The 27,500-nt window shown below is 44.7% G+C and overlaps 1 protein-coding gene across 1 annotated transcript in view; it reads left to right on the top strand.

Moving 5' to 3' along the window:
- The window catches only part of LOC307231961 (voltage-dependent calcium channel subunit alpha-2/delta-1), a gene marked incomplete at both ends in the record, with an annotated part of 79,438 nt that overhangs the window by 19,653 nt on the left and 32,285 nt on the right, over positions 1-27,500 (top strand). The window contains 4 exons of the mRNA XM_080002838.1: positions 11,634-11,693; positions 13,518-13,553; positions 14,552-14,681; positions 26,234-26,365. Coding sequence (XP_079858964.1) covers positions 11,634-11,693; positions 13,518-13,553; positions 14,552-14,681; positions 26,234-26,365 — 358 coding nt within the window. The remainder of the gene's footprint in view (positions 1-11,633; positions 11,694-13,517; positions 13,554-14,551; positions 14,682-26,233; positions 26,366-27,500) is intronic.

Genomic DNA, 27,500 nt, shown 5'->3' with positions numbered 1-27,500 from the left:
AGCAGGGTCTCCTCGTGCGCGTGTGAGAGCCAGGAAGAGGCAGCCGGCCCCGTCCTCCTCGCGCATATCTCCGTTCCGGCGATGGGGCGAGAGAGAGAGAGAGAGGGAGAGGCAAGGTGTCTCTCCCGATAATAGCGAAAATGCCTCTGAGATTAATATGTTAATCTTATTGTTAGAAGTTAGAAAGGGGTTGTATAGCCGAAATAAATAGAAAATCAATTTTCTTCATTTCTCCAATACTGTCTACAGTACCGGTAACGTCTGAGCTTATCGATGCTGTCTTTATTAATTTAGCCCTGGGGCCTGTTTGCTACCTGGTCTCTGCTCATGCCACATTCCTCCGTGCCGCCCTCGTATGTATGCGTGTGCGCGCGCGCGTGTGTGTGTGTGTGTGTGTGTGTGTGTGTGTGTGTGTGTGTGTGTGTGTGTGTGTGTGTGTGTGTGTGTGTGTGTGTGGGTTAATTCTCTTTGTGGCTGTGGAGATCAGGCAATGTGCTCTGAATGGCCCATTGATTTCAGTCCCACTGGAGCCTTTTTGGAAACATTTGAGCAGGAATAACACTTACACACAAGCTTACCCAACCGATACATACAAACACACACACAAACACACACACACACACACACACACACACACACACACACACAGACACACATCATTCTTTGGCTTTATTGCTGGCCTTACAGTATTCTAGAGTTTTGCTTCTGTAGTTGTCTACACTGACCACCAGGGGTACTAGGATTTAAAGACATCGGGGGCTTTGCCCAAGCATGCTCTAGCCATTTTGCCGCTCTCGGAAAACTGTCGATGCACGGTGCTTGTCCCCATTATGCGTGGTTCTTGATAAGACAACAAAGTAAAATAAAATAACCTACTACATGTTAAAGAAAACCACACAGATTTGACGCAGCGATAGCAGGCGCCCCATTGCTGGCGTGCTGTGGGCACAGTTGGTACTGTCAGAGAGGGAGCGATCGGGGGCGCAATTGGCGGCGGCCAATGTCGACTACAGGTAGAGCTGGCCCAGCAGGGCTATTTTAGATCAGGACTATTCATAAAACATTCGGGGCTGAAGCCCCAGAAGCCCACCCCTAGCGACGCCCCTGCTGACCACAGTCCCATCATTGATTTCCAGAACCAAATTAGACACAAGAAAGGGACAGTAATGGCTGAGGCATATTTTTTTGTAAACAGCAATCTTGTGGGTGGGGATGTTTTTGGACAGTATGTACGGATGAAACTGTGTTGGTCGTCTTCTCTTGTCAACCATCTGGGATCCACCATCCTGTTAAAGAGCGAACACAATTATAAATCAGTCTTGACTTTTTTATGTCTACAAACCTTGAATACAGCTTTATAAAACATTCATTTTCTTTTTTTGTAAATGACTTGTGTTTTTGATAATTTATCCATAATGACTCTCAACCATCCGAAGAACTGAGAGTGACCCGGCCTAATATTCTTTCCAAACTGACCTTTGACCTTTCGATGGCAGGTACAAACTTGCTCACCAGCGACTTCAGAAAGTGGGAGAATTGAAAAGGTTCACGTGAAGCAAGCTCAGCTCAATGGATGGGTGGGGCATATCACTGTGGGCGTGGTATCCTAATGTGATGGTTTAATCTGATTGGCTGTATGAGTCTCACACATCTTATCTCCTGTTGTTGAGAATCAGAAAAAAAAGATGAGCGGAGATCGAATGAACTAGGGGACACTTAAACCACCACCTGAGCTGGTTAGTTTATTTGGGCATATGATTTGATTTATTTTAAATACATTTATTTTATTTATTTATTTTCGTTAACAATCTTATATTAGTAGATTATTCACCCTTGTGAGATGGCAATTTGTTTGATTTAATATGGCATCATTAGTGCTCCACGTCTCTGGTCAGAACCTGTATTATATAACTGTAAACTTTTCTATTCATTGTACTTCAATAGTAAGACTATTTCACTTCAGCTATGGTTTTGTTGTCCGTAGTTTGGCCTGACTCATGCTCACACACACACACACACACACACACACACACACACACACACACACACACACACACACACACACACACGCGCGCGCACAGACAGAGCCCAAGAGACATGTGAGGCCTAGCAGAGTCTGTCTCATCTTTGCTATCTATCCTTTAAGCTGTGGTGGGCTTTCTCACTAAATGTATGGTGGACTGCTGGTCTGCTACAACGGAATGACAACGAGGGAGACGGCCAGAAATAATTCTCTGGGCTTCTAGGAGGTCCAATCCTTCTCCCATCAAACACTCAGAACCGGGGGTAAAGCACTCGACCCTGAAAGTGAAGTCAATATCAACGGGGCGCCTCTCCTGGCTGGAGTCTGTGGTGTGGGGATGGTGTGGTTTGAGCAGCCACACCTGACATGGATCTACAGTAGATAATTGGGGACCCAGGATCAGAGTGGCAACAGGTAAACCCCCCCCCCATCCCCACACACACTCAGTCATGACACATCTTTATTGTGGGGGTCTCTTCCCACAGGTAAGGGTTTAGAGAGGGAGAGTCTTTCCTGTCGTGGTGCGCCGACATGGCGAGAGTTTTTATTGTTCATTCAATTCACATTCAACTCTGAAAAGTTGAGGACAAACCTCCTACCTCCGGCCAAAGAACTACCTCACCTCCTTCTGGGTCTTGGGTCTTGCTGTGTTTGCGACCGCAGCGATTTTATCTAGCTGGGGTCGGGCCAGGCCTTCGCCCAAGCGGTACCCCAGATACTGTGCCTCCCACCGTGCCTTGGCACACTTCTTTGGGTTAGCGGTGAGCCCAGCCCACCTCAGGGACTCAAGCACAGCGCCCACATGTTGCATATGCCGCTCCCAGGTGTCGCTTTGAATACTAACGTCATCTAGGTAAACCGCGGCATATGCTACATGCGGGCGCAGGACGCGGTCCATGAGTCCATGACGCGGTCTCTGAAAGGTGGCTGGGGCACTGAGCAACCCGAATGGAAGTGTGCGAAAGTGGTATAAGCGTGGAGAACGCCGATATTTCCTTGGACTCCTGAGACAAGGGAATCTGCGAGTAGCCCTTGGTCAAATCCAGTGTCGTGAAAAAATGAGCTGTACCTAACCGGTCGAGAAGTTCATCAACCCGGGGCATAGGGTAGGCGTCGAACTTGGACACCACGTTCACCCTTCAGTACTCAACGCAGAATCGGACTGACCCATCGGGTTACCCACCAGCACGATGGGACTAGGCCAGTCACTCGTAGACTCTTCGATTACGCCAAGGCCAGCATGGCCTCTAATTCTGCCTGCATGATCTTGCGTTTGTGTTTGGGCAGGCGATACGGCGGAGGGCGCACCTTCACCCCCGGGGTCGTCTCCACATGGTGATGTATAAGGGACGTGAGGTCTTGCAGGGAGGAGAAAACATCAGAGAAGCGACGCTGAAGTGTAGCTACTTCCGTCCTCTGGGACAGAGAGAGATGGTCACTTAACAGGGCCTTGGTCTGATACGGCCTCGGCCGCTTTTTGAACCTTTGGCCCCAACTCATCCCGCTCAATGACCGGCATGACCAGAGCCACAGACGCCCCCTTCCTCCATTCTTATAATCAACCTCATAATCGACCTCGCTAACTTGCCGTGTGACCACAAATGGCCCTTGCCACTTGCGAGCAATTTAGAGCTGGATGTAGGGAGCAACAATAACACCTTGTCTCCCTGTGCAAATTGTCTGAGTCATGCCCCCCAGTCGTATAAGAGGTGCTGACGTTTCTGAGCCCGGCGCAAAGTCACCTGTGATAACGGCCGAATCAGCGTGTGTAACTTTGCTTTCAGGTCCATAACATATTGTATATCATTACTTACTGGTGCTAGGACCTTCCTCCAGTTTTCTTTAATTAGGTCTAGCACCCCCCGGGTCTCCTGCCAAAGAGGAGTTCAAAGGGAGAAAATCCCGTGGAGGCCTGGGGAATCTCCCGCACCGTTAACAACAGGGGGTCCAACCACTTGTCCTAATTACGGCTATCGTCGTGAACAAACTTTTGAATCATGTTTTTCAGCATTTTATTAAACCGCTCCACCAGGCCGTCGGTCTGGGGATGATAAACACTGGTCTGAATTGAGCGGACGCCCAGTAACCCGTAAAGTTCCCGAAGTGTACATGACCTTAAGGTAGTGCCCTGGTTGGTCAGGATATCCTTCGGAATCCCGACTCGGGAGATGACCTGAAACAGCCCCTGCGCCACACTTTTGGCTGTAATACTGCGCAGGGGCACTGCTTCTGGGTACCGGGTTGCATAATCCACCAGGACTAACACAAAACGATACCGTGGCCTAACAGCCCGATGAGGTTCATACCGAGTCTTTCGAACGGGACCTCGACTAGGGGAAGGGGTCTCAATGGCGCCCTTGGCGTAGCCGGAGGGTTGACTAACGGCCACTCACAACACGCAGCGCACTCACATCTGCCCAAATGCCCGGCCAATAGAAGCCAGCCATTATCCGCTGTCATGTTTCCTTGTGACCGAGGTGAACCGCCATCCGGTTATGGTAAGCCGCCTGGAAGAGCATTACCGGGCAGCTATTTGGCACTAACAACTGGGTTATCTCGTCTCCGGTCTGAGTGTCACGGCTCACTCAATATAACCTGTCCCTAATCACCGAAAAAAAACAGTTGAGTGAGCACGTCAATACGCCATCGATTTTAACTACCCCCTCAAAGGCCCTGTGTAGGGTCTCATCTCGCGACTGCTCCAGCGAAAAATCGTCGATGGGGAAGGTTAAAGGGATTTGGGATCCTGCCGCCCACGCACCCATCGCGCCCGCCGACGACCTCAGCCTCTCTCATCAACGCATCAAACCTTGGTCAATCCCGGGCCAAAATCAGGGAGCGTGATAGGCGGGAACTAACTGCAGCCTGTACCCAATGCTTTTTCCACTTGTTCCGAATTTCGAGCCAGGCCATCGGATACGTATGAATATCCCCATGCACACAACGAACCTGTGACGCCTCCACCCAAGCCCTGGTTTGACCCAGGGCTTGGGTGGGCTTTGCTGGAGTCCAGCAAAGCCTGATGTCTACCTCCTTGTAGCCTTATGGGTACTTGGTAGCTCTAGGGGTCCGGCGGGCCAGCGACCCAGACCACCTGGCTGAGTTCCATCCGAGGACAGTTGTGGCGGTCGTGGCCGGGCCTCCCGCAGTGTCCGCCCCCCTGCCCAGACGTCTGCACAGCTCCTTCATTTCCCGCAGCACTGCCCTGGGAGCTGAGGGGGGACAGAGAGGCGTCAAGGGAAGGGGAGAGAGCGTCCCAAGGCACCACAGAACATGGCGAATCCCGCCTAGGTCCTGGGGTCGGACGTAGCTCCACCCCTGACATTGTCCTCCGTGGCACCTCCTTGGGCTGGGGACACGGCGAATCCAGTGTGGGTCCTGGGGTTGGACGTAGCTCTCCCGCCGATGTTGTCCTCTGGGGCACTGCAATAAGCTGGGGCCCCCGCCAGTCCTGCGTGGGTTCGGGGGACGGACGCCGCCACACTGGCACCTGGCACCTGAACAGACACGGGACGGCACGGGGAAGGGATACAGAGGGGCCCTCGAAGACGCCCTGGAGCCACCAGTGGGTCAACGGGTGGCCCCAGCACCAACCCTTTTCCGACTGGCAGCAGCAGCAGCCGGGGGTCCGGCGGAGGATCGGGGCAGAAGCAGCCGCAGCAACCACAACAAGTAACTGCTGGCAGCAAGCTACTCCACCCAGCAGCCACCGCAGGGACCATCCAGCAGCCCAGCAGCCAGGCCACCCCTCCAAGCAGCCCCCACAACATCCAAGTCCAGCCATGCCTTCACTAGCCAGCACAGCAGCCCGAGGCCCGACGCTCCAGAAAAGGAGGAGGGGGCAGCCTGTCGTTGCCCTGGGGGGAAGAAAGTCGCTGGAACATGGTGTTCCGGGGAACCAGGTCCCCTGGATGGGGTCAGTTAATTTTTTTGGACATTTGTTGGTTTGAGGTATAGGAACCCTGTGTCAGAGTCCGATGTTTTATTATTTTAAGGTACAGGAACCTTGTGTTAGAGTCTGTCCTTTTCAGGTATAGCAACCCTATACCTGGCATTTTATTTCTATTTTGTTCTCTGCTTGGTGAGGGGGTGGGCTTTGGGCAGGTATTCTCCCTGGCCTCAGTTTGGTGTCGGGGTTATGTGGTGTGGGGATGGTGTGGTTTGAGCAGCCACACCTCACCTGGATCTAGATAATTGGGGACCCATGATCACAGTGGCTGCATACCGGCTCGTTGGTTGGTCTAAAGAGCAACAGGTGAATACCCCATCCCCACACACACTCAGGATAGGAGCCCTTGTCATGACACATCTCTATCTGCTTCTGGGCTAATTCCAACTAGCCCTCTCTGCAATAAACTGAACCCCGAAACATTATTTTACACAAACAGATCATTTTAAAATATTCTGATAATACTCACTGGGGTTGACTCCCAATAATATAAAAATAAGGTTTACTATAAAAAACAACAACCCTGTTGTTTCTCTAAGTCAAGAGAACAAGAGACAAACTTTGGGCTAAAAAGTCAGTAATTGTGTTTGACCCATTTTTTTGTGACCACTGCTACTACAACTTCGTTCCTTCTTTTGAATGTATCCCCTTGTGTTATTTGCGAAATTGCCCTACTATTTAAACAATTATTTTCAAAGATATGTACATACTGTACTTCATCAGTGAGATGCTCCAGAAATGTACCTCTGTGGCTTAAAAAAAAATGCAGCTATGCATCTCAGTTTTATCACAGTGTTTTTGTGTAATCAATATTCCGGGTGAATCCGAATGGGATAATGTGTATCCAAATTGGCAATTGGCAAGAAAGGCGCCGCTGTAGGTTTATCTGTCAACACCAGGTAATTTTCTAAGGGGCAGGTTTGCTCCATGTATCACCTGTATCGGTTTATATCGATTTCTGCTACAATCACAGACACCATCATCTGTTAATTTCCCGTTGTTTTACCTCATCCTTCCCTTCTTCGCCAAAATACCTCCTCCCTCATACACTCCACCATACATCCTTTCCTTTACCACCAGGGCGCAGGAGCTCTATACAGGTCTCTTGTGGTTTCCCAGTGACAAAGTGGACTCATTTGGACATGGCGTTGCAGTGTCTACAGGGTGTGATGAGGGAGGTTGGGGTGACTAACGAGCAGTTAGATGAAGCCCTAGGCCAATCTATTGTTGAGCAGAATTGGGGTGGGGTGGGAGGGCTTTCAGCTTGATGAGCTGTCAATAGCTCTAAATCGATAGACAGAGATCTCACCGTGGCTCTGTAATGAACTGTTAGGCCGGTTTAGGGCAATGAGCCGTCTCTCGTCTAATTAAGGTTCTGGAGCATGGAGCCTCTGTGATCATGGTGTCCCCCGCCTCTTTTGAACGCCCGATATCCATGTGATTGAAACCGGGACAAACAGACAGTCGGTAGGAAACAACAGACAGCCAGAAAGAAAGAAGATGGACATCAATGAGAAAAAAAAAAAAAAAGCAACAGACATAGGAAAAGAGTGCAATTAGACGTCTTTCCTCACTCACACACCTCCTACCCTCCACGTCCCCGGCGGGAGAGAAGCCTCGTCAAAACCCCGTCATGAATTTTTAACAACCCTGTCGGTTGAGCTCTCTTAGGAGATGTGTGTGCGTGAGCATACAAGGGTGTGTGTGTGTGTGTATGTGAGTGTATGTGTGTGTGTGTGTGTGTGTGTGGTTGGTGTCACACGGCATATAATAAATGACAATCTTCATTTTGTATGTGCCTTCTACCGACTGGAAGATTGATGGTGCCGAACAGTGGAAAGATGATGGAAATGCCGCAGCAAAGAGAAGCGTTTATAATCGATATCCATGCACATCCATGCTGTTTGGGTCGGTTAATACATAATGCATCGACATCCCAGAGCCAGATCCTGGTGGGAAGTTGTCTGGATTTATGTCTTGAGTGATTTAACTCAATGACATTAGCTTGCAGACGCACAGTCGTCACACAACGTGACATTACATTGACATTAGCTGACATTACGCATTACCCCAATGACGAGACCTACTGCAATTGGCCTTTTCAGCGGGGATATGAACTGCTACTCCCTGCTTGCCCCCAGGTATCATATTATTATACTCTTAAATCTTGGCTCGCTGTTTTGGGTTATGAAACACTCGAGCCTATGACCAGCAGGTGGGATTTTTCCGTTTAGAAAGTTGTCGGATAGCCTGGGTGAATTTGAGATTATTTGATCGGCTGAATAATGGATGAGGGAACGTGCTTTCTGCCGGACCATTCCATGTGGCTTATTCCATGTGGACTGTGTTTACACCTCCTCTGGTAAAACCCCCTAAATCCACACACCACGGAGAAGCAGGACCGCTTTATGGAATGTGATTTGTCTGTGGCACGGGTGGAGAAACCACACTCTCCAGCATGACCCCCGTATGATTACAAACACAACATGGCTATGGTCTGTGTGTAGCGAATAAGAAGGCCTTGGGGTGTATCACAAGTGCATGTGTGTGCGTGTGTGTGTGTGTGTGTGTGTGTGTGTGTGTGTGTGTGTGTGTGTGTGTGTGTGTGTGTGTGTGTGTGTGTGTGTGTGAATCTCATGGTTTTCCTCGGGGGAAATCATAATGACTTGCTGGATAGTTTGTGCTGTGACATGTCGGTGCCACTTTATGACTTCTGGAGTGTTTGGAATGAGCTTAATGACAGTGGCTTGTCTCAAATCCCTTTATGATTACTTTTTTGGAAATGTGTATATATATTGTGTGAGTGTGTGTATGTGAGTGTGTGAGTGTGTGTGCGTGTGCGTGTGTGTGCGTGTGCGTGTGCGTGTGTGTGTGTGTGTGTGTGTGTGGCTGGGAGAGGGAGGTATTTTTATCTGCTGACAGCCAGTGAAGAGGAGGTGGAGATAGGATTGGAAGGGAGCCCAGTACTGGAGGCCAAAGGGACGTGATTGTTGGTTAAGAACGGCACTGAATGGCACACGCAGACACACACAGGCATGCACAATACACATACTAATATATATCACAAGCGGCCGTGAGATTATTCCTCATTTACACACTTACTAATTACAAGTGGATGTGTGATGTCGCTGCATTCACACTGCATTCGGTAATATACTTGGATGTTTTTGACCGAATGATGTTTGCTTGGAGGCTGTTGAAAATCTCTAGGACAGATATACTGTGCAGTATATACGGTCGGAGAGCAGAGCTGTCAGAGACAAAGATTCCTCTGATTCCTTCTGATTCTGTTTCTTCTGGTTCCCTGTTTGTTCCGTGTTCATTATTTCTGCTTCCCAGTGGCTCCCGCCGCACACTACCTGGAATTAGTGGAAATACTCTGTTGAGTACGATGACCTTCACAAAACACATTGTATAGTTAGGGAGCTATGAAATGTGAACAAAGAAATAGTTCATGTTTTTATAAACATTCTCTCCCCAACTCCCCTACCATTTGAGGATCACACGTGTGTGTGTGTGTGTGTGTGTGTGTGTGTGTGTGTGTGTGTGTGTGTGTGTGTGTGTGTGTGTGTGTGTGTGTGTGTGTGTGTGTGTGTGTGTGTGTGTGTGTGTGTGTGTGTGTGTGTGTGTGTGTGTACTGTGTGTGTGTGTGTGTGTGTGTGTACTGTGTGTGTGTGTACTGTGTGTGTGTGTGTGTGTGTACTGTGTGTGTGTGTGTGTGTGTGCTGTGCCCATGTAAAGGTGGTGGGAGTTAACACCTCCCAACCCAGTTCTGCAGGCTGTGTTGTGATTGACAGCTCCTTCGATGGTAATTCCCACTCCACTGATATTAATCAGTGATCTGCTGTTCCTCGCAGGTGACCAAAAGGGTTATTTCTCTCCATTATTCTGCTCTTTTTCTCTGAAAAGTACAACCTTTTCTCCCTGACTTAATGATGCTCTGTGTGGCATTTAGCCGACTCTTCTGGAAGATCTCAGTAGTCCTGTGACAGGAGCCCTTGTTTGTAAGACCAGGCAGAGAGGGCTGGCACGATCTTGAATTTTTACATGCCGTGTAAAGACATATTATTGGTGTGTCTTACATTTGTAAGATATTACATTGTCTTACAAATAATTTCGATTAACAATTTTATTCATCTTTTGTTGTCTCTTTTTTTTTCATTTTATGTCAAGATAAAAATGGCATAACACAAAACTTGTACGAATACATGAATACCAATTGCATTTATCTGAATTGAAAGTTGTAAAATAAACATTAAAATTGACCTCAACACAACTGATGTATTTATTGGGATATTTCTTTTTTTGAGGATTTTTTTATATGTTATTTTGCATTTATAGAAAGGAACAACAATACAAATACAAATATACAATACAAAACACATACCCTCCCCCCGCCCTCCATCCCCTAATTATCAATTCCACCAAGCCAGACAACATTACATTTACATTTACATTTAGTCATTCAGCAGACGCTTTTATCCAAAGCGACTTACAAGGGAGAATAACATTCAAGCTACATTGCGACAGAGATTAGTGTAACAACAACATTAGTGTAACAATAAATACTGCAAGGTGGTGCTAAGTCATTGTAGGTTAGGAGAGGAGGTACTCACTGAAGAGCTGGGTCTTCAAGTGCTTCTTAAAGACAGAGAGGGAGGTCCCCACTCTGATAATTTTTGGCAGCTCGTTCCACCAACATGGAACTACAAATGAGAATAGCCTGGATTGCCGTGGCTGTATGGCCAGCAGAGCCAGGCGACGCTCATTTGACGAGCGCAGCATCCATGAAACATGAAACATGAAACCTGAAAGCAGTCCAAGAGAATATAAATAAATAAACACATAAATACATAGATATATAAATAAATAAATTACAAAAAATGTAAATAGTAAAATAACATAAGTCCAATATGTTTTTGGCAAGTCACACATATAAACGGCATATATAAATATCTATATCCATCACAAAAAAAACAGAAATGTGTACAGTCAATAACAGGATAACGTAGGGAGAGATAAAAGTAAATACCAAAATAGGCATATACACTATACACTCGTACACAACATATGAAAACAAAGAAATAAACATTTCTAAACATAGAAAAAAGTAATTATATTTTTATATATATATAGTATATGTATATTAAAGAGCTTGATTAACAATTACTGCTTTATTATGTCTATGCTGTGAGGTTGTTTAATCAGCCTCTATTTTTTTGACAAAGGTTAAAAATGATTGCCAGATTGTGGAGAAATTCCCAATTAGTGTAGCCAATTGTCTCTCATTTGACGTGTTGCATGACCTCTCTAATCCAATTACCATAAGAAGGAGGAAGACGGTCCTTCCACTTAAACAGTATAAGCCTTCTGTACAATAAGCAAGTATGATTGTGACATTTTGAACATTGGTTTAAAATTCCCCTGGAATATGAATGGAAACGTAGAAATATCATTGTAACAATTATACAAAAAAGTTCTCAATCTGCTCAAAACATTGCAGTCAGGCAATAATGCAATGTAATGATAGGATTGTGATAGCTCTAGCCAGGTATTTTGGTTTTGTCTCCCCTTACTAAGCCTGTGGTTCTGATGGAAGTCTTTTTCTCCTTCATCATTCTGTTGTTTCCAAGTCTGATGCCCTGCTCTGTCTGTTCCCAGAAACTGGCCACCGCTGCCGAGAACTTTCAGATGGAGCATCAGTGGAAAGACGAGTTTGAAGTAACACACACACACACACGCGCACGCACACACACGCACGCACACGCACACGCACACACACACACACACACACACACACACGCTGATATTCACCTACTTAGTGTGTGAGCAGGCGCAATCTGTATGATTGTTTATATTGTTAGAGGCACTAAAAAATACTCCAAGCCAATACATTTGCTGTTCATTAAACCTCATTGGCCATTAAAAATCCAATTTATTACAGACTGCCCCTGCCTTCTCTGGGTTACTCTGTCAGACAATTACTGCACACAGTAAAGTGGATGACCAGACACGCTTGCCTGTTGCGGAGCTAGTTATACATGGTGGCTGTATACATTAGCTGTGAATTACCATATTGCATTCCTGGTCAGAGGGAAATGTATTGCTTGTACATTGTAAATGGCTGTCGTGAAATGTCTGTGGGCAAATATTGTGTAATGTAATATGGGAGTAAAGGATATAGAAATAGAATATAAACAAAAATAGAATATAATATAGAATATGAACCATATTCACATAAGTAGTAGGCTTTAACATCTGTGTTTAAAGGGCTCTTTTTGTGAATCCAAAAAGCAGATTGTTAGTTCCTGACTGTAAGAAGTTATTGATTCTATTTGTCCAATCATCCTTGACTTTATCATTGCCTCATTAGTCACTGGTATCTTTCCCGCTATCCTTTAACATGATATTGTACAACCCTCCTTAAACGACTGTAATTATATTTTACCACAGGCCCTTCTCATCATTTCAATTTTTACTTTAAACTGTAAGAGAAATAAATGTTTACATTTTGATCAATTAATAGATTTCTGAAATGTAAATTAGATTTCTAAAAAATACAGTCTTTTTTTGTTTCGGCTTCCAGTCTGGGTTCCTGTCTTGGCAGAAACAGCACTTACAGTATTATGTTTCTAATATATTCTTCTTTTAACTGCAGATGTACACTAGGCGGGAACATTTAGTATAAGATGTGAAAAAACACTTTATTAATCCACCATAGGAAATTCAGAAATTCATACAGTCACTATAGACTATAATACAGTGTGGCGTACCACACGGTTCAATTTTGGGTCCACTTTGTTTTCTCTTTACATGCACCTATTAGGTCACATTATATCAAAAATGCAACATATCTTTTCATTGCTACGCAGATGATCCGCATATTTCCATTCTTTTCACTCCTAAGGATCCTGATAGACTAGTTTCTCATCAGAACAGCCCACACCTTAAAGGTTGGGGTGTCACTTCCCTACTAGCAGCTGGATGAGGATGCATCTGAGATATCGTTAATTTGCCAATCTCACTTGGTTGAGAATTATGTTGGGTCCTAATTAGAAACCTTTTTTCAAGAACCTAGGGATAATTACATCAAACCTTACATTTTCAGGGATGTTTGAGAAAGTTGTTCGACCATTTCTTAAATCAGTCTATTCCTGTCCTCTATTGATCAGACTCTATTGACGAGGTCATTCACGCACTTGTATCTTCACGACTGCTGCAATTCTCTTTATTCCTCCCTCACTGAGTAGCATTTCTCACAACTACAGCAAGGTCAATATGCTTCCAGTAGAATACTGATATGTGTAAAGAAACGGGAGCATATTACCCCTTTACTGCCATCCTGTCACTGGTTTCCTTTACATTTTAAAATTAATGTGAACATTTTATGAATCACTTAAATACACACACACACTGTATATACGGTATATATATATATATATATATATATATATATATATATATAGATGTATATCCGATGTATGTGTTTATATATTTGTTACATTTTGAACCTACCATTTGTGTTTTCCTGTGGCTTGTTTACAGGATGGGGAGATTTCTTACTACAACGCAAAGGACAATGTGAGTGCTTTCCCTCCTTCATACCCATTTCCTCTGCAAACTGAAGGGTCACACTGAAGACGTGCTCCCGAGATGGGGGTCCTGCCTTGACACACCCCATACCTCCATCTCTCTTCCTCTGTCTCGCTCTAGCTTTCTCTGCCTCTCTTTCATCTCTTCCCCCTCCTCTCCCGTGCCTTTCCCCTCCTTCCTGCTCAATACAATCATGCCCTTTCGTTCTGTTCTTGTTTTTGTTTTTTTTCCATCCCTCCACACCCATGTGCAACAATCCCTCCTCACCGTCTGCCTGCTCCACTGGCTTTTCTAAATGAATTCCCCCCCTCCGCTCCATCCCTCCATCCCCACCTCCTCTCAGGTGAAGAGGGTTCTGCCATGTTTCTCCTCTAATTGACAGATGAGATATATGAGGCGGCTACACTGCTGCTTTATTAAGAAACCACCGTTCACACTTTCTCCTCGCGCTCGCTCTCTTTCCCTCTCGCTCCATCCCCTCACCCCGCCTCATTTCTCTCTGTCTCTCTGTCTCTCTGTCTCTCTGTCTCTCTCTCTCTCTCTCGCTCTCGCTCTCGCTCGCCCGCTCTCCCTCTCTTGATTCTCTCCCTCATATCTCATGCTGCCTTTCCCCCATTTATCTCCGGTCTGCAGGTCTCTCATTGAGGTAAATTGGTGAACGTTGAGTTACAGTTATAAACCTCATCAGCAATCTGCGAGCCCCCCGCCCCCTTTTCCCTCCCCAATAAAGCTGATAACAGCAAACAAAACAGCAAAAAAAACAAACAACAAAAACAAAAAAAAAAACATGTTCCGTCAGGCTTTTTGAACACGCCATGAGATTTATTGGACAAGTTGAGATGGACTGAAGAGCGGAGTGATAAACTGGGGGGATTTCTATAGTTGTGCGTTCATCAAATGCTTGTTTTTTGTGGGACGGAATGAAGAGGGGTTTATGTTTTAACGCCCCACTCCTCCTCTACTCCCCGTGTGCTGTCTCCTTTCAGCTGGAAGCCAACGAGACGCAGGGCCGGAGAAACAGGATCCGACCAGACTTCACAGAGGACCCGTCTTTTAAACGGCTGACTGATCACAACCACACGGCCGTACACATCCCCACTGACATCTATGATGGCTGTGAGTGTGCACGCACACGCAGACACACGCACGCACACGCACGCACACACACACACGCGCACACACACACATGCACACCCACGCCCACACACACACGTGTACTGCACACATAGAGTTGGGTATATGCTGTATATACTAAAATATACAATTCTGCATGCATTTGCAAGTATAGACACTGTAACCCCTCCCAATACACACACACACACACGGATACTTTTACTTATACGTTATACTGTATTTATCACATATATATATACTGCATATATGTGATATGCTGTATACAGTATATACTGTATATATAAATATGTGATATATATATTTATATATATATATCGACATATAGATTGATATATAGATATAATATACATGAACATAACCAAAGGTACATGTTGCATAGAGGCACGACCCCCTACTCACATACACGTCAAACCACACACAAACACAATATCATCAGAAAACATAATATCATCAGCAAACATAATATCATAGCCATTTAGTCTACCAGGAGAAATTGGTTCCTATGTACCTTCATGGCATTTTTTTGTAACATGTTATTTTTGGATCCTAATGGTCTCTAGTTAAGAATGTTTCATGTTGCCAAAGTCAACTTATGGCCCATGAGGCGGCCATCTTGAATTGATGTTCACGCGAGTGGGGAAAAACGCAGATTTTTATAACTCTTGAACAAGACAATAACAAAACATACAAAGACAAATTATTCCACTTTTTCACATCATTTTGACACAGATGACTGGCTATAGTCTAGAGAAGCAGTGTCAAGTACCTATACATACTCATTACGGACCACTGATAAACGACAGGAAGGGGGAGCCAGAAATAGGAATGGCTCCCCGCCCAGATTATACAAAGTCACTGATTGTTGCAAGGTTTAAAATTGCTCCGTATCTTGCCATTTATCCATGCCTAACTCTGCAATGTCCCCGGCTTTGGGGTCATGGAGGTTGGGTGGTGTAACCTTGGGGCCCAAACGGTTCCCCAGCAGGTAAAGGAAGGAAGCTAAAGGAGCCACTCCCTTCTTCCCGGCCCAGAGACTGCTGATGACATTCTCCCCCTCACCGTAATTAGTACTCACAGATCTAAATACAAACAGCTCCAAACACACGCACGCACACACAGTCACACACACACACACACACACACACACACACACACACACACACACACACACACACACACACACACACACACACTGTGGAAGAAATTCTTCCGCAATGATCGGTGAGGTAAATCTGTTACAAGAAAACAAAACTGAGAATATTCAAGATGATTTATTCTTTATAAATGTTCTTTATTCTTTATACATTCTCTTTATTAGAATAAAGAGAAAGGTTCAGTACTGCTCCAAAGCAGTGTTCAGACCAGTCTGGTCTTATTTCTGACCAAGAGGTCTTTACACAACAACGGAGGGTGTGGCTTGGGTCACAGGTCCCTTACAAGTCTGCGCCCCCCAACGTTTTCCTTTGGTGCTATCCCCAGACAGTGAAATTCACAGGTAATTGCAAACTTGACCTGGCACGCAGATTGCACGACAATGCACCTCTAGGCTCCTCTGTTGAGTTTCTTCATCTCCATAGAAGGTAAACAGAGCCAAATGTGCTCTGTTCCTTCATGTTAGATATTAGACATTGCAGGGAGCAAAACATTTCCCTTTACATAAACTCTTGGGGGTTCCTGGGGAAACGGAGACAAATGTTTTAAAAAACCCCTTCTGGAGGTAGAGCCCTTTGTCCTAATTTAAAATAGTTGATCGAATGCATTTTTCTCTCACAACACACGCACACACACGCACACACACTCAAATGAATCAAAGGAAGCTTTACAAATGCATCATTTAATTCATCTGAATCAAAATACAATCAATGGATCAAACTGGATCAAATTGGATCAAATTATTCTATCAAATTATTCAAGACCATGTCAGGTAAATATCACCACACCATGGGGGAAACAATCTGAAATGTCTCACGGAAGGAATAATCCACTCCGTAACACAATGCACCCTTGTTTTCCTGACTGTTCGTGGACAGTTAAGGTTAGATTTCTCAATTAATTTTGAGGCTCCAAAAGCATTTGATCTCCAGAGACGACCAGGGATCATTTAACAGGGGTAACGCTATTTGATTTGTTATTTCATTTCATTCTTCATTTTACCATGACACCACATTCACAAAAAAAAGGAAAAATGGGTAAAAGGAGTAAAATCCTTTGGAAGTTGCAATTTCTTCACCTTGAAAGCCCACATTTCAATTGCATTTTAAATATATGTATATATTGACTTACAGGGTATCTACATTTCAATTACTGATTGCAATTTTCAATCTTCTCAAGCCATTGGGAGGAGTTGAGAAAAAAAAGAAGAAATAACTGAGTTATAGCCTCAGGAATTTATGTGGAGCAGCCGCTGCACATCAATGTCCCAAGGACACCATTCTAAGCCAAGGGACACACAGCAGAGTGCAGAAGCAATTCCTATTATGGTGTAGCTTTTTTTTTTTCAAACCATGACATAACCAGAGTAAATTGTCTTGAAAGACATTCTACAAACAACATTTCATAATTAGTCTCGCAGGAGAAATAGGTCCCCATGCATGACATTTTTTGTAACCTGTTCTTTAGGACCCTAGTGACGTCTAGTTAGGAATTGTTTATGTTGCCACGGTCAACTCATATTTCACTTTTTCATATAATTTTTAGACCCTGATTCAAATAGGAAGGTCATCGGCATGGTACAAACACTCTTTATTGGTGATAAACAGGCAAATTACAAATTTTCGGCTCATAACAATATAACTTTTGCTATTTTGTTTCACAATATTTTCCTGCAGTAGCCGAATTAAATTTGTTTATTCTCTGACTGCATATCAATTGAACGGTTCTTAAATGGATGGCAATCACAAACCTGTGTCGATGGCAATCTGATAATACTAGCTAGTTGAAAGCAAAACACATCAAAACCCGTGTTTCACTGATCATCAACGTTGTCCGCCTCATCAAAAGTGGCCCCCCATGAACAGAAGCCCAATGCTGCTACTGTACTTACTTACTCCACTCGGTTGCTATGGTAAGTACTTATTGTTTACTGGTAACTGCTACTTACACATTTCAAATATCAATCGTCACAACTTGTGAAGAACAGAAGGGATGTCTGCTCGGCATCTTCACCAACTTCCCAGCCTGTCAGCGCCATAGGCGTTTTTTATCATTAGGCATCGGTAGCGAATTGCTTGGGGCCTCGTCTGCCAAAAGGGGCCTAGTGAATTTGTATTGTACAAAACATTTCGGCTAGCGAACAAAAGTTATTTGGACCAATTTTTGTCCCAACATCAGCAGAACAGTGAGGACACGCATCACCCGTGTGTATGTGTGTATGTGTGTGTATGTGTGTATGTGTGTCTATCTCTCTGTGCGTGTGGGTGTGTGTAGAGAGGGGGGAGCTGTCTGAAGGCTGTTTATCTAGGAGCTTCCAAGATGCCACTGATCAGTCATCCAATCTGTCTTTTTTTGCTTTTTGGAGCCGCTTTTCCAGACAGCATTTCTGCTTTCTGCACCAGAACCAAGCGAGCGTTCCGCCAGGTTGCGCATCTGGTGCACTGAGATGTGGGTCTCCAATCCAGACTGCGCGCACCGTGCACGCCCCTCGACATGGGCTGCTAGAGGGAGTTACTGAGAGAAGTCCCGAAACCCACAGGGGGACGCTCCAAAATGATGTTTTAATGCTTTTAGATAATAGGCTTTAACCTGCGTGCATACGCGTCAAACCCTGTGTCCAGGAGCCACACCCCACGAAAATGTAGTTATGAAAGGTTCCGTTTTAATTGCACAACAGAAATCCGACTATGGTCGGTCACTGAAGTCTGTAAAGATGGAAAATGGACACTGTGAGTCTCGGTGAAACCCGGTGTGTCTTACGCCGAGACGGCCGAGATCTCCAGGTCAGACGCGTCCGGGTCCGACTGATCCGCTCCGTCGCATCTGTCGTGGACACACACCCATACACACACACACAGTAGATTTTGGGGGGGACGCAGGGGATATGTCCCCCTCAACATTTAGAACACATGTATTTGCCCCTTCCCAAATGAGAACAGGGAAGAAGCAGAGGACTTTTATTTCGGAAAAAACACTATAACGTTACTCATAGATGCAACAATTTTTTTTCAGCACAAGGTCTTTTTTTTACTCCCAAAATGTTTTCCAGAATTATTAGCTTTTAGGTCTCATTCTCTAATAGATTTGATCAATGTTTTAATTGGCTGTGGCCAAAATGTGTAGTATTCTTGTTTTCAGTCAGCTTCAATAACATAGTTGCGATGTACATGATTCCTAAAAATGATCCCAAAACACAGATAGATTATGTGTAATATGTTTTGAAAGTGCAGAGAGTTTTGAAGATGGACAGAAATCTCGCTGAAACACATAAGAGCTGAAGTCCAGGGGTTTATAAATGAATTAAAATGAATTAATGTATCATTGAAATGAATTGTTGCCACATGCATATTGAAAGAAGTTTCTTCCCCAAACAAAAGAGAACAGAAGAGTAAGAGAGTGTGTGTTGACTCAGCGGGGATAATAGAGAAAAGTTGAAATTTGATCTACAAGAGAATAAATATTCGAAAGCAATACAGAATGCCTGAGATCCTTACTGCATTGTAAGAACACACACACAAACACACACACACACACACACACACACACACACACACACACACACACACACACACACACACACACACACACACACACACACACACACACACACACACACACACACGGTTGATGACTTCAGACTTTTACCCCTAGAGAATAGTGGATGTTTAAATGCTTTATCAAACAGAATGTGTGCCAGTTCCGGCTGCCACACAGCACTCAAGTGCCGTTGTGTGGGGATGGGGGTTTTACCTGTTGCCCATCGATGGCTCTAATGAGCAACAGGCGTACAGCCACCCTGATCCCGTTCCAATTACCTAGAGCCCGAGACAGATGAGGTTGCTTTAACCAAACCACCCCAAAAACATAGCATGTACTATACTTTTGTCTTGAATTAATTAAAGATAAAATAGTGAAAGATAGTATAGTTTTTGTTCACTAGCTATGACTGTGTTAAGCAAGATGGAGAAGGGCCTCACATTGGGCTTTGCCTGGGGCCTCCAAATCAGTAAAACCCTGATCTGGTCTTTTGCGATGACCCTGCGGTACCCGAAGGCTGGGAAACATTGTCGGCTGGGGCCGGCACAGATCAAGAAGAGTGAGGAGGCAGTCCAGTGCGCCGTCACTGCCATCAAGAGTTTCACCAACCTTTTCCAAATGACGGACAACGATCGCCTCTACTCTCTCGCCTCCGGTGCTACTGTCTCCCTTGAGGTCGGGGTTGATGTCCTCTGTGCTGAGGCTGTTGGCGAGGCTGCCAAGGGTGCATTCATCCGAGACTGGCTTCAGGGTGGGTGTGAGACAAGCTTCTTCGTTCCCATCAAGAAGAAGAAGCTGCTGAAGATGGAGGCCTGCACCAAGATGGCCAAGCTCACATCCTCAGAGGGAAAGGTAAAGCAATTTATATGTTCTATGCTTTGATATATTAATTTGAACAATATCCTACCTGAATCGCCTGTTTAGCTTAATGCTCTGGTGCATTGGTTTTATTATATGCTTGTCCTTGTGTTATAGCTCATCTAGTACTAGTAGCAGAGCAACCTGGCCTTCCATCTGCGCGTCAAGTCACAGGTCCTGGAAAAGCTTCTTGATCTTGATGAGCTGATGTGTTACTCCCTCTCATCTGTCCCTTTGTACTCCTGGTGGGTTCTTTACCAACCAACAAAACCATGCTGCACTTCCTCTTGGATGAGAAGACAGATGAAGTACCCTAACCCAAGGAAGCCATCTTATCCAAGTGCCCTCTTTTATTTCCTCACAAACTTGCCTCATACATTTGGAGCAATCTGCCTGCAGGTCCTGGGTCAGTCGCTTGCCAAAAAGCACTTGACCTTCTCCACTGACTCCTACCAGCCTGACTCCATCAAGGCGCAGGAGAGGCTGAGGCGATTTTCTGAGAAGTTCATAGTGCATGGTATGGCCACCTAGGTCTTTAAGCTCTTTCTGGGCAATGAGGAGAACAAGTTGCAGCTCTGCCAGTTGATGCTTAAGGTCTGGGGGAGTAAGAAGGCAGCATCCTGGCATGCAAAGTGCGGGTTAACTGCTCTCATCTTGGCGGGAACAGCTCATTAGCTAATGTCATCAGATGGGGAAGTAAGTTGATCTATCCATACCTTCAACTTTAACTGAAACTTCAATGAGGTCTCAGATTGTTTGCCAAGAATATTATCTCCCATGCATTGTGGTGTTTTGTGCCATTTCAGGTTGAAGTCACCGAGATCCATGCCCTCCAGTCAGACTAGGAGGAGACAGATAGCCGGGTTTGGCTCTACCCGCAAGCTGGGGTTCAAGTCGGCAGAAGTGAGCACCCCGGACACAGGCATCTTCTTCATCCTCCTGCATCACGCTGACGCCATCAACCTCGTCATCTACCTTGACACTGGCACAGGCTGGCACCGTCAGCTGTTCAATGTCACGGAGCTGGCCACCTCTCTTGGGCAGCCGTGTAGCATGTATTCAGTGGTGAGGACTGTACCAGCGCCTTCAAGGGCAAGGTCGATGTGGCACCGCTCAAAAAACTCCAGAAGAACCCCAAATTTCAAAAGGCTTTCAGGTTAGTGGATGGATTTTCAAATAATTTGGCTATGTTATACATGTCGAATAGAATGCAACATTTGGAAAGAGCAAACTAAGCAATTATCCCAACAATCTTTTTACAGCTGGGCGATGGAAGGTGAAGCCGGAAGCGCAGGAGCAGCTGGAGGGCTTCACATGCCTGATGTGCAGTCAAGCACGTGAGACATCAGACAACTTGGTCAGGAGCAAGATACTGAAGAAGATTGTGGGAGAAGACCCACAGCAGCAAGTCAAGAGTCGAGGTGTTGCTCACCTGCCCCCCTGCTAACTCCCTCATCCCCCACGTCCAGCGGGTGAACTATAGAGTGGCCTGTTACAAGCTGAGCCGGTCTTGTGAGAAGACAGAGGGAGGGATTTTGGAGCCTCTCTGGTCATGTGGACCAATTCTGCATGAAAACATGAAAGATTCTTAACTAGACACTATTAGCGTCTTAAAAGACAGGTTACAAAAAAACACAAACCTATTTCTCCTGCTAGACGAATTATGAAATGTTGTTTGTAGAATATTTTTCAAGACGATTTACTCTGGTTATGTCATGGTTGGAAAAAAGGTGCTACAATATAATTGGAATTGCTTCTGCACTCTGCTGTATGTGTCCCATGGCGTAGAATGGTGTCCTTGGGACATTGATGTGCAGCGGCTGCTCCACATGAACTCCTGAGGCTATAACTCAGTTATTTCTTCTTTGTTTTTTTCAACTCCTCCCAATGGCTTGAGAATATTTAAAATTGCAATCAGTAATTAAAGTGTAGATTTCCTGTAAGTCAATATATTCATATATTTAAAATGCAATTGAAATGTGAGCTGTCAAGGTGAAGAAATTGCAACTTGCAAAGGATTTTACTTCTTTTACCCATTTTTCCTTCTTCACTTCTGAATGTGGGGTCACAGTAAAATGAAGAATGAAGAAATGAAATAACAAATCAAATAGCGTTACGCCTGTTAAATTATCTCTGGTTGTCCCTTGAGATCAAATGCCTTTGGAGCCAAGAAATCGAACCTTAATTATCCACGAACAGTAAGGAAATCAAGGGTGCATTGTGTTATGGAGTGGATTATTCCCTTCTGTGACACATTTCGGATTGTTTCCCCCATGGTGTGGTAATATTTACCTGACATGGTTTATAATAATTTTACAGAATCATTTGATCCAATCTTCTCCAATTTGATCCATTGATTGTAATTTGATACAGATGAATCAAATGATGCATCATATTACATTTGCAAAGGTTCCTTTAATTCATTTGTGTGTGTGTGTGTGTGTGTGTGTGTGTGTGTGTGTGTGTGTGTGTGTGTGTGTGTGTGTGTGTGTGTGTGTGTGTGTGTGTGTGTGTGTGTGTGTGTGTGTGTGTGTGTGTGTGTGTGTGTGTGTGTTGGAGCTGTGTGTATTTAGATCTGTGACTACTAATTACCGTGAGGGGGAGAATGTGATGCATCAGCAGTCTCTGGGCCGGGAAGAAGGGAGTGGCTCCTTTAGCTTCCTTCCTTTACCTGCTGGGGAACCCAAGGTTACACCACCCAACCTTCATGACCTTAAAGCCGGGGACATTGCAGAGTTAGGCATGGATAAATGGCAAGATACGGAGCAATTTTTAAACTTGCGCCAATCAGTGACTTTGTATAATCTGGGCGGGGAGCCATTCCTATTTCTGGCTCCCCCTTCCAGTTGTTTATCAGTGGTCTGTAATGAGTATGCATAGGTACTTTACACTGCTGGAGTATAGCCAGGCATCAGGTCTGACCTGCAAGAAATGAAAGCACCTACACTATACCTGCGTGTGTGTGTGTGTGTGTGTCTGTCTGTGTCTGTCTGTGTCTGTCTGTGTCTGTCTGTGTGTCTGTGTCGTGTATATATATATGGGCATGCATGCAGTGCAGTGCATTTCTTAAGCCTCGCAGAAAGGTAAAAGACAAGAGATTGATAGGTTATAGAGGTTTCAACCCTCCAAATTGATTTCAACCCTATAAAATGTTCCAGGAATAGCCTAACCCAAGCTCCAGAGGGGGAGAAAATTGGATTTTACCGGGCAAAGAGGGAGGGGGAAAAGTTTGTGGAATTACCTCAAACAGACAACAGACGAGTGGAAAAAAAAGGATCTAAAAAGGACCCCGGTAAGCCTGATCAATTAGTCTGATTTGAACAACCACAGAGAATTAGGAGAGAGAAGAGGCAAAAAGATCATGATAGACAGTAGAGAGGGAGAGGGAGAGAGAGAGAGAGAGAGAGAGAGAGAGAGAGAGAGAGAGAGAGAGAGAGAGAAACGGGAGGAGAAATTGATTGAATGCAATGATGTTTACCCATAACACAGGTTCTGTGTTGTTTTCCGGCATGTGAGATGTTGCTTTCTATCCGTCGGATTCTTTTTGAGCAACCTATAAGATATCTGGCACCATTAGGGGGCCGTGCTGCATCTCAGCCGACAGATCTAGAACCACCTGCAGTTCGGATAAAGCAAAACCCCTGGAAATGAAACCTCTATCTTCACACCTTCTTTAATTTGCTCAATTTTCATTTAAATGTAGTTTTGTGTTTTATTATTTATTATTATTATTATTATTATTATTATTATTATTAATAATTTATTTTTTTATTTATTTATCTATTTTTTTTAACCCCTCACATTTTTTATTCTATATCAGGTAAAAGGGAAAGAAACAACAACTAGGGGGCAGATAAAGGGGGGGCAGCGTGGGTTGTCTAGCAACCCAAAGGTTGCTGGTTCAATCCCCAGCTCCTCCTGCTTGCATGCTGCAGTGTTCTTGAGCAGGACACTTAACCCCTTATTTCTTAAGATGGCTTCATCCCTCCATGTAAAAATTATTGTAAGTCACTTTGGACAAAAGCTAAATGAGGATGTAAAAATTGTACACCATACCTCGCCTCAAGGATTTGAAAATGTGTACGGATTTCCCTTTTCCCTCCTTTTAGGTTTTAATAAAACACAACATGCTCTTTTCATTCATCACAGCTAAAACGTAGAATTAATAGGTGATGTTCGCCGCCCTTTATTTGTTTGTGAAAGATGTGGAATGGAGAATGGATCCTGGCTATTCCCTTGGCGATGAAGCTGTCGCGGGGTGTGGATTCGGTGTGACATCAAAGCCGGCGCGCGCCGGCCGGGGAATTCATTAGTGTCAGGGGCAACACGGGTGACAAGAGAATAAGCCATCCCATAGCAGACCAGCTAAGCTTATGAAATATCGTCAGTGATTCACAAGTATTAGAAACTATTTTGCAATATTTCACAGCCTGTGTTCCACATTTTTTTTCGCATCATTTTTATTTTCACTTGGAAATCAAGGGAAAAAAATTGTGACTATGCCAAGTATGAATTATTGTTTTCTTCTTTTCTCTGTCTCCCACTCATCTGTTTCCACTCTTGTCTTTGGTCTTTAATGTTCTTGTCGATTTCTTCCGATAGTGTCTTCACCTCTTTGTGTACATTTAAATCTGTATAGAAATTCTCACATTCAGGTGGAAAGCTTGATTTCCAACCTTCTCTGGTGGCCGTACTACTACAGTATGTAGGCATACATTCATGCCCTCGCTCTCACACACAGACACACACATGGACACACACACACACACACACACACACACACACAAGCAGAAATGCTCACATACACACTGCTTGCAACTGAGGCTTCATTAACTCTCCACTCTGGAGGAATGCATGCAAATGAACAAGTGTTTGCTTTGCACATCAATGAGCCACGTCACACTCAATACAGCATGGCAATCTATCACACACTAACACACATGCACACACACACATCATCTCAGCTCATATATATATATATATACAGTATATACCAGAAAAGAGTGAAATTCAGAGAGAGGAAAGATGAAGGCAAGGAATAAAGACACAGACACGCACACACACCCGGAGAAGATGGAGGAAGGGCGAGCATGTGGTGTGACTCCATCCATCATAGTGAGTGTTAGGTGGCGACGTCTTGGGCTCTGAGCTCTCTGCCTGTTGTGTCATTACATTCATAATGCCTGTTGCCTTTCACAGCTTACAGCATCAATCACACACACACACACACACACACACACACACACACACACACACACACACACACACACACACACACACACACACACACACAGGCTTGCAAGTGCAGACACATACATACCCAGGTACGCATGCATACTTAGATATGCAAATGCACTATGATGGTGCACAGGATTGATTGGAATCTTATGTGAGGCAGTCTGTTTATTTGTCGTTGTAGTCTGTTAGATGGCACAATACCATTATCCAATATTTAGAATCTGTTTCCACTCCAAGCACCACTCTGCTGAGTGCGGTTGCCTTATCACTCACGGCTGATGGCTCTCACTGGGGTGGTGGTGGTGGTTCCAGTGGCTACAACGTCCATTGTTTTTTGGCACTCTGCATCCGCTCGCCGGAGTGTCCACTTGCTTCTTATTCATAACTCTACTGATAGACCCTATTGGTGGTGTTGGTGACTGTTATCACCAAGGTTTTGTTCTGGAGTTCCTTCCTCCTTCCTTCCTGATGGTTGTGGTTTCTGTGTGAAATGTGAACGCTGTGAAGCCCATTGAGACTGCACTGTGATTAAGGGCAACGGGAAAACCACTTATGACAGCTGTATTTCGTTTGAGTCACCTTGGCTGGCACCATCTGCTGGGTGTACCAAACCCCAAAAAACCTGCACACAGAGAGACACAGCGTGCAGCGCGTATCACTCTACACTTATTAGTGCCAGATGGTTAACCCAAGTGTGTGTGTGTGTGTGTTTTTTGTGTGTGGGTGTGGGTGTGTGTGTGTGCGTGCAGCGACCATCGTGTTGAATGAGCTGAACTGGACGGAGGCGTTGGGGGACATCTTTAAGAAGAACAGGGAGGACGACCCCACCCTGCTCTGGCAGGTGTTCGGGAGTGCTGCAGGGCTGGCTCGCTATTTCCCAGGTAAAACTTCAAACTGACTTCAAACCCTAACCCTAAAAAAAAAAAAAACAAAAAAAAAAAAAACAACAGACATCTGGTTCGTTATCTGATCTTTTTCTTAGTGTCTTCTCCCTGAAGGTGTCATATCTCACAGGCACGATGAGTGCTATCAGTAAGGATTCACCAATTCCATTTTTTCACCAAACCCATTCTGAATCGTAGACTTTATTATCGGCTGAGATGGAGCCCGGCTCGGATCCATTTCTTTCGCTGAAAAGAGGCGACGAAGAGCGTTATTGAGGCTGTTGCATCTCTGCATGTTCTCCATTTTTGCCATTTAGTGCCATCTGTCAAAAAGAAGACGACATCACCAACAACTAGGTTGTCTTTAATGTCTGTCATGTTTGATATGGCACCTGCTACCCGACTATATTATGTTTCAGAGCATATCTGTGATGCAATACTCTATTTTAGCCCAATTTTCAACTGATAACCGCACCAACATCCGGCTTATCAGGCCCTGAATCACTATAATCAATTAGTTAGCATGTTCCTGATGCATTATTCTACTTACGCTTTAACATCCCCCCTGTTAATCATAACTACATTTATGCTTCGTCTTCATTTGCACGTAGCTGGGCACATGCGTTCAATAAATAATCTGCATTCCGGGGCATAATCTCATGCTGTGTAGTAATTCACAGGTGCCACACTATCAGTGCATGCGTACGACTCATAGTCTCTAGTCTCCCCTATATACAGTATATAGTATAGTGAATATTCTTTTCCGGCCAAGCAATTTCTATTCATGAGATTCTATGTCATCATCGACTCTGTATTGCTTCACGGGGAAAAAAAAGTTCATGTGTAATATTCATGAACTTTCATTCAGCCTGAGTTTGCTCTTCTCTGTTCCCGTTTCTCCACCTCTTAGCATGCATGGTAAGCAGCGTTGTCGCACCGGCTGGCTTTGATGGCTCCCCTCACTGATAGCACACCGATAGATCTGGTGATTATTGTCAGAGCCACGGTGCTCAGCTACTCCTCTCTAAGACGAATATTTTATCTTTTTTTTTTCTGTTTTTCTGTTTGGCACATTATGAATAATTCTGATGAGCAAGAAAATATTACCGTGCAGGTGGGTGTTAATAAATAT

This window comes from Zeus faber, assembly GCF_960531495.2.
Source record: "Zeus faber genome assembly, chromosome: 6".
In the NCBI taxonomy this organism is placed as follows: domain Eukaryota; kingdom Metazoa; phylum Chordata; class Actinopteri; order Zeiformes; family Zeidae; genus Zeus; species Zeus faber.
This window is presented reverse-complemented; position numbering and strand designations above follow the sequence as displayed.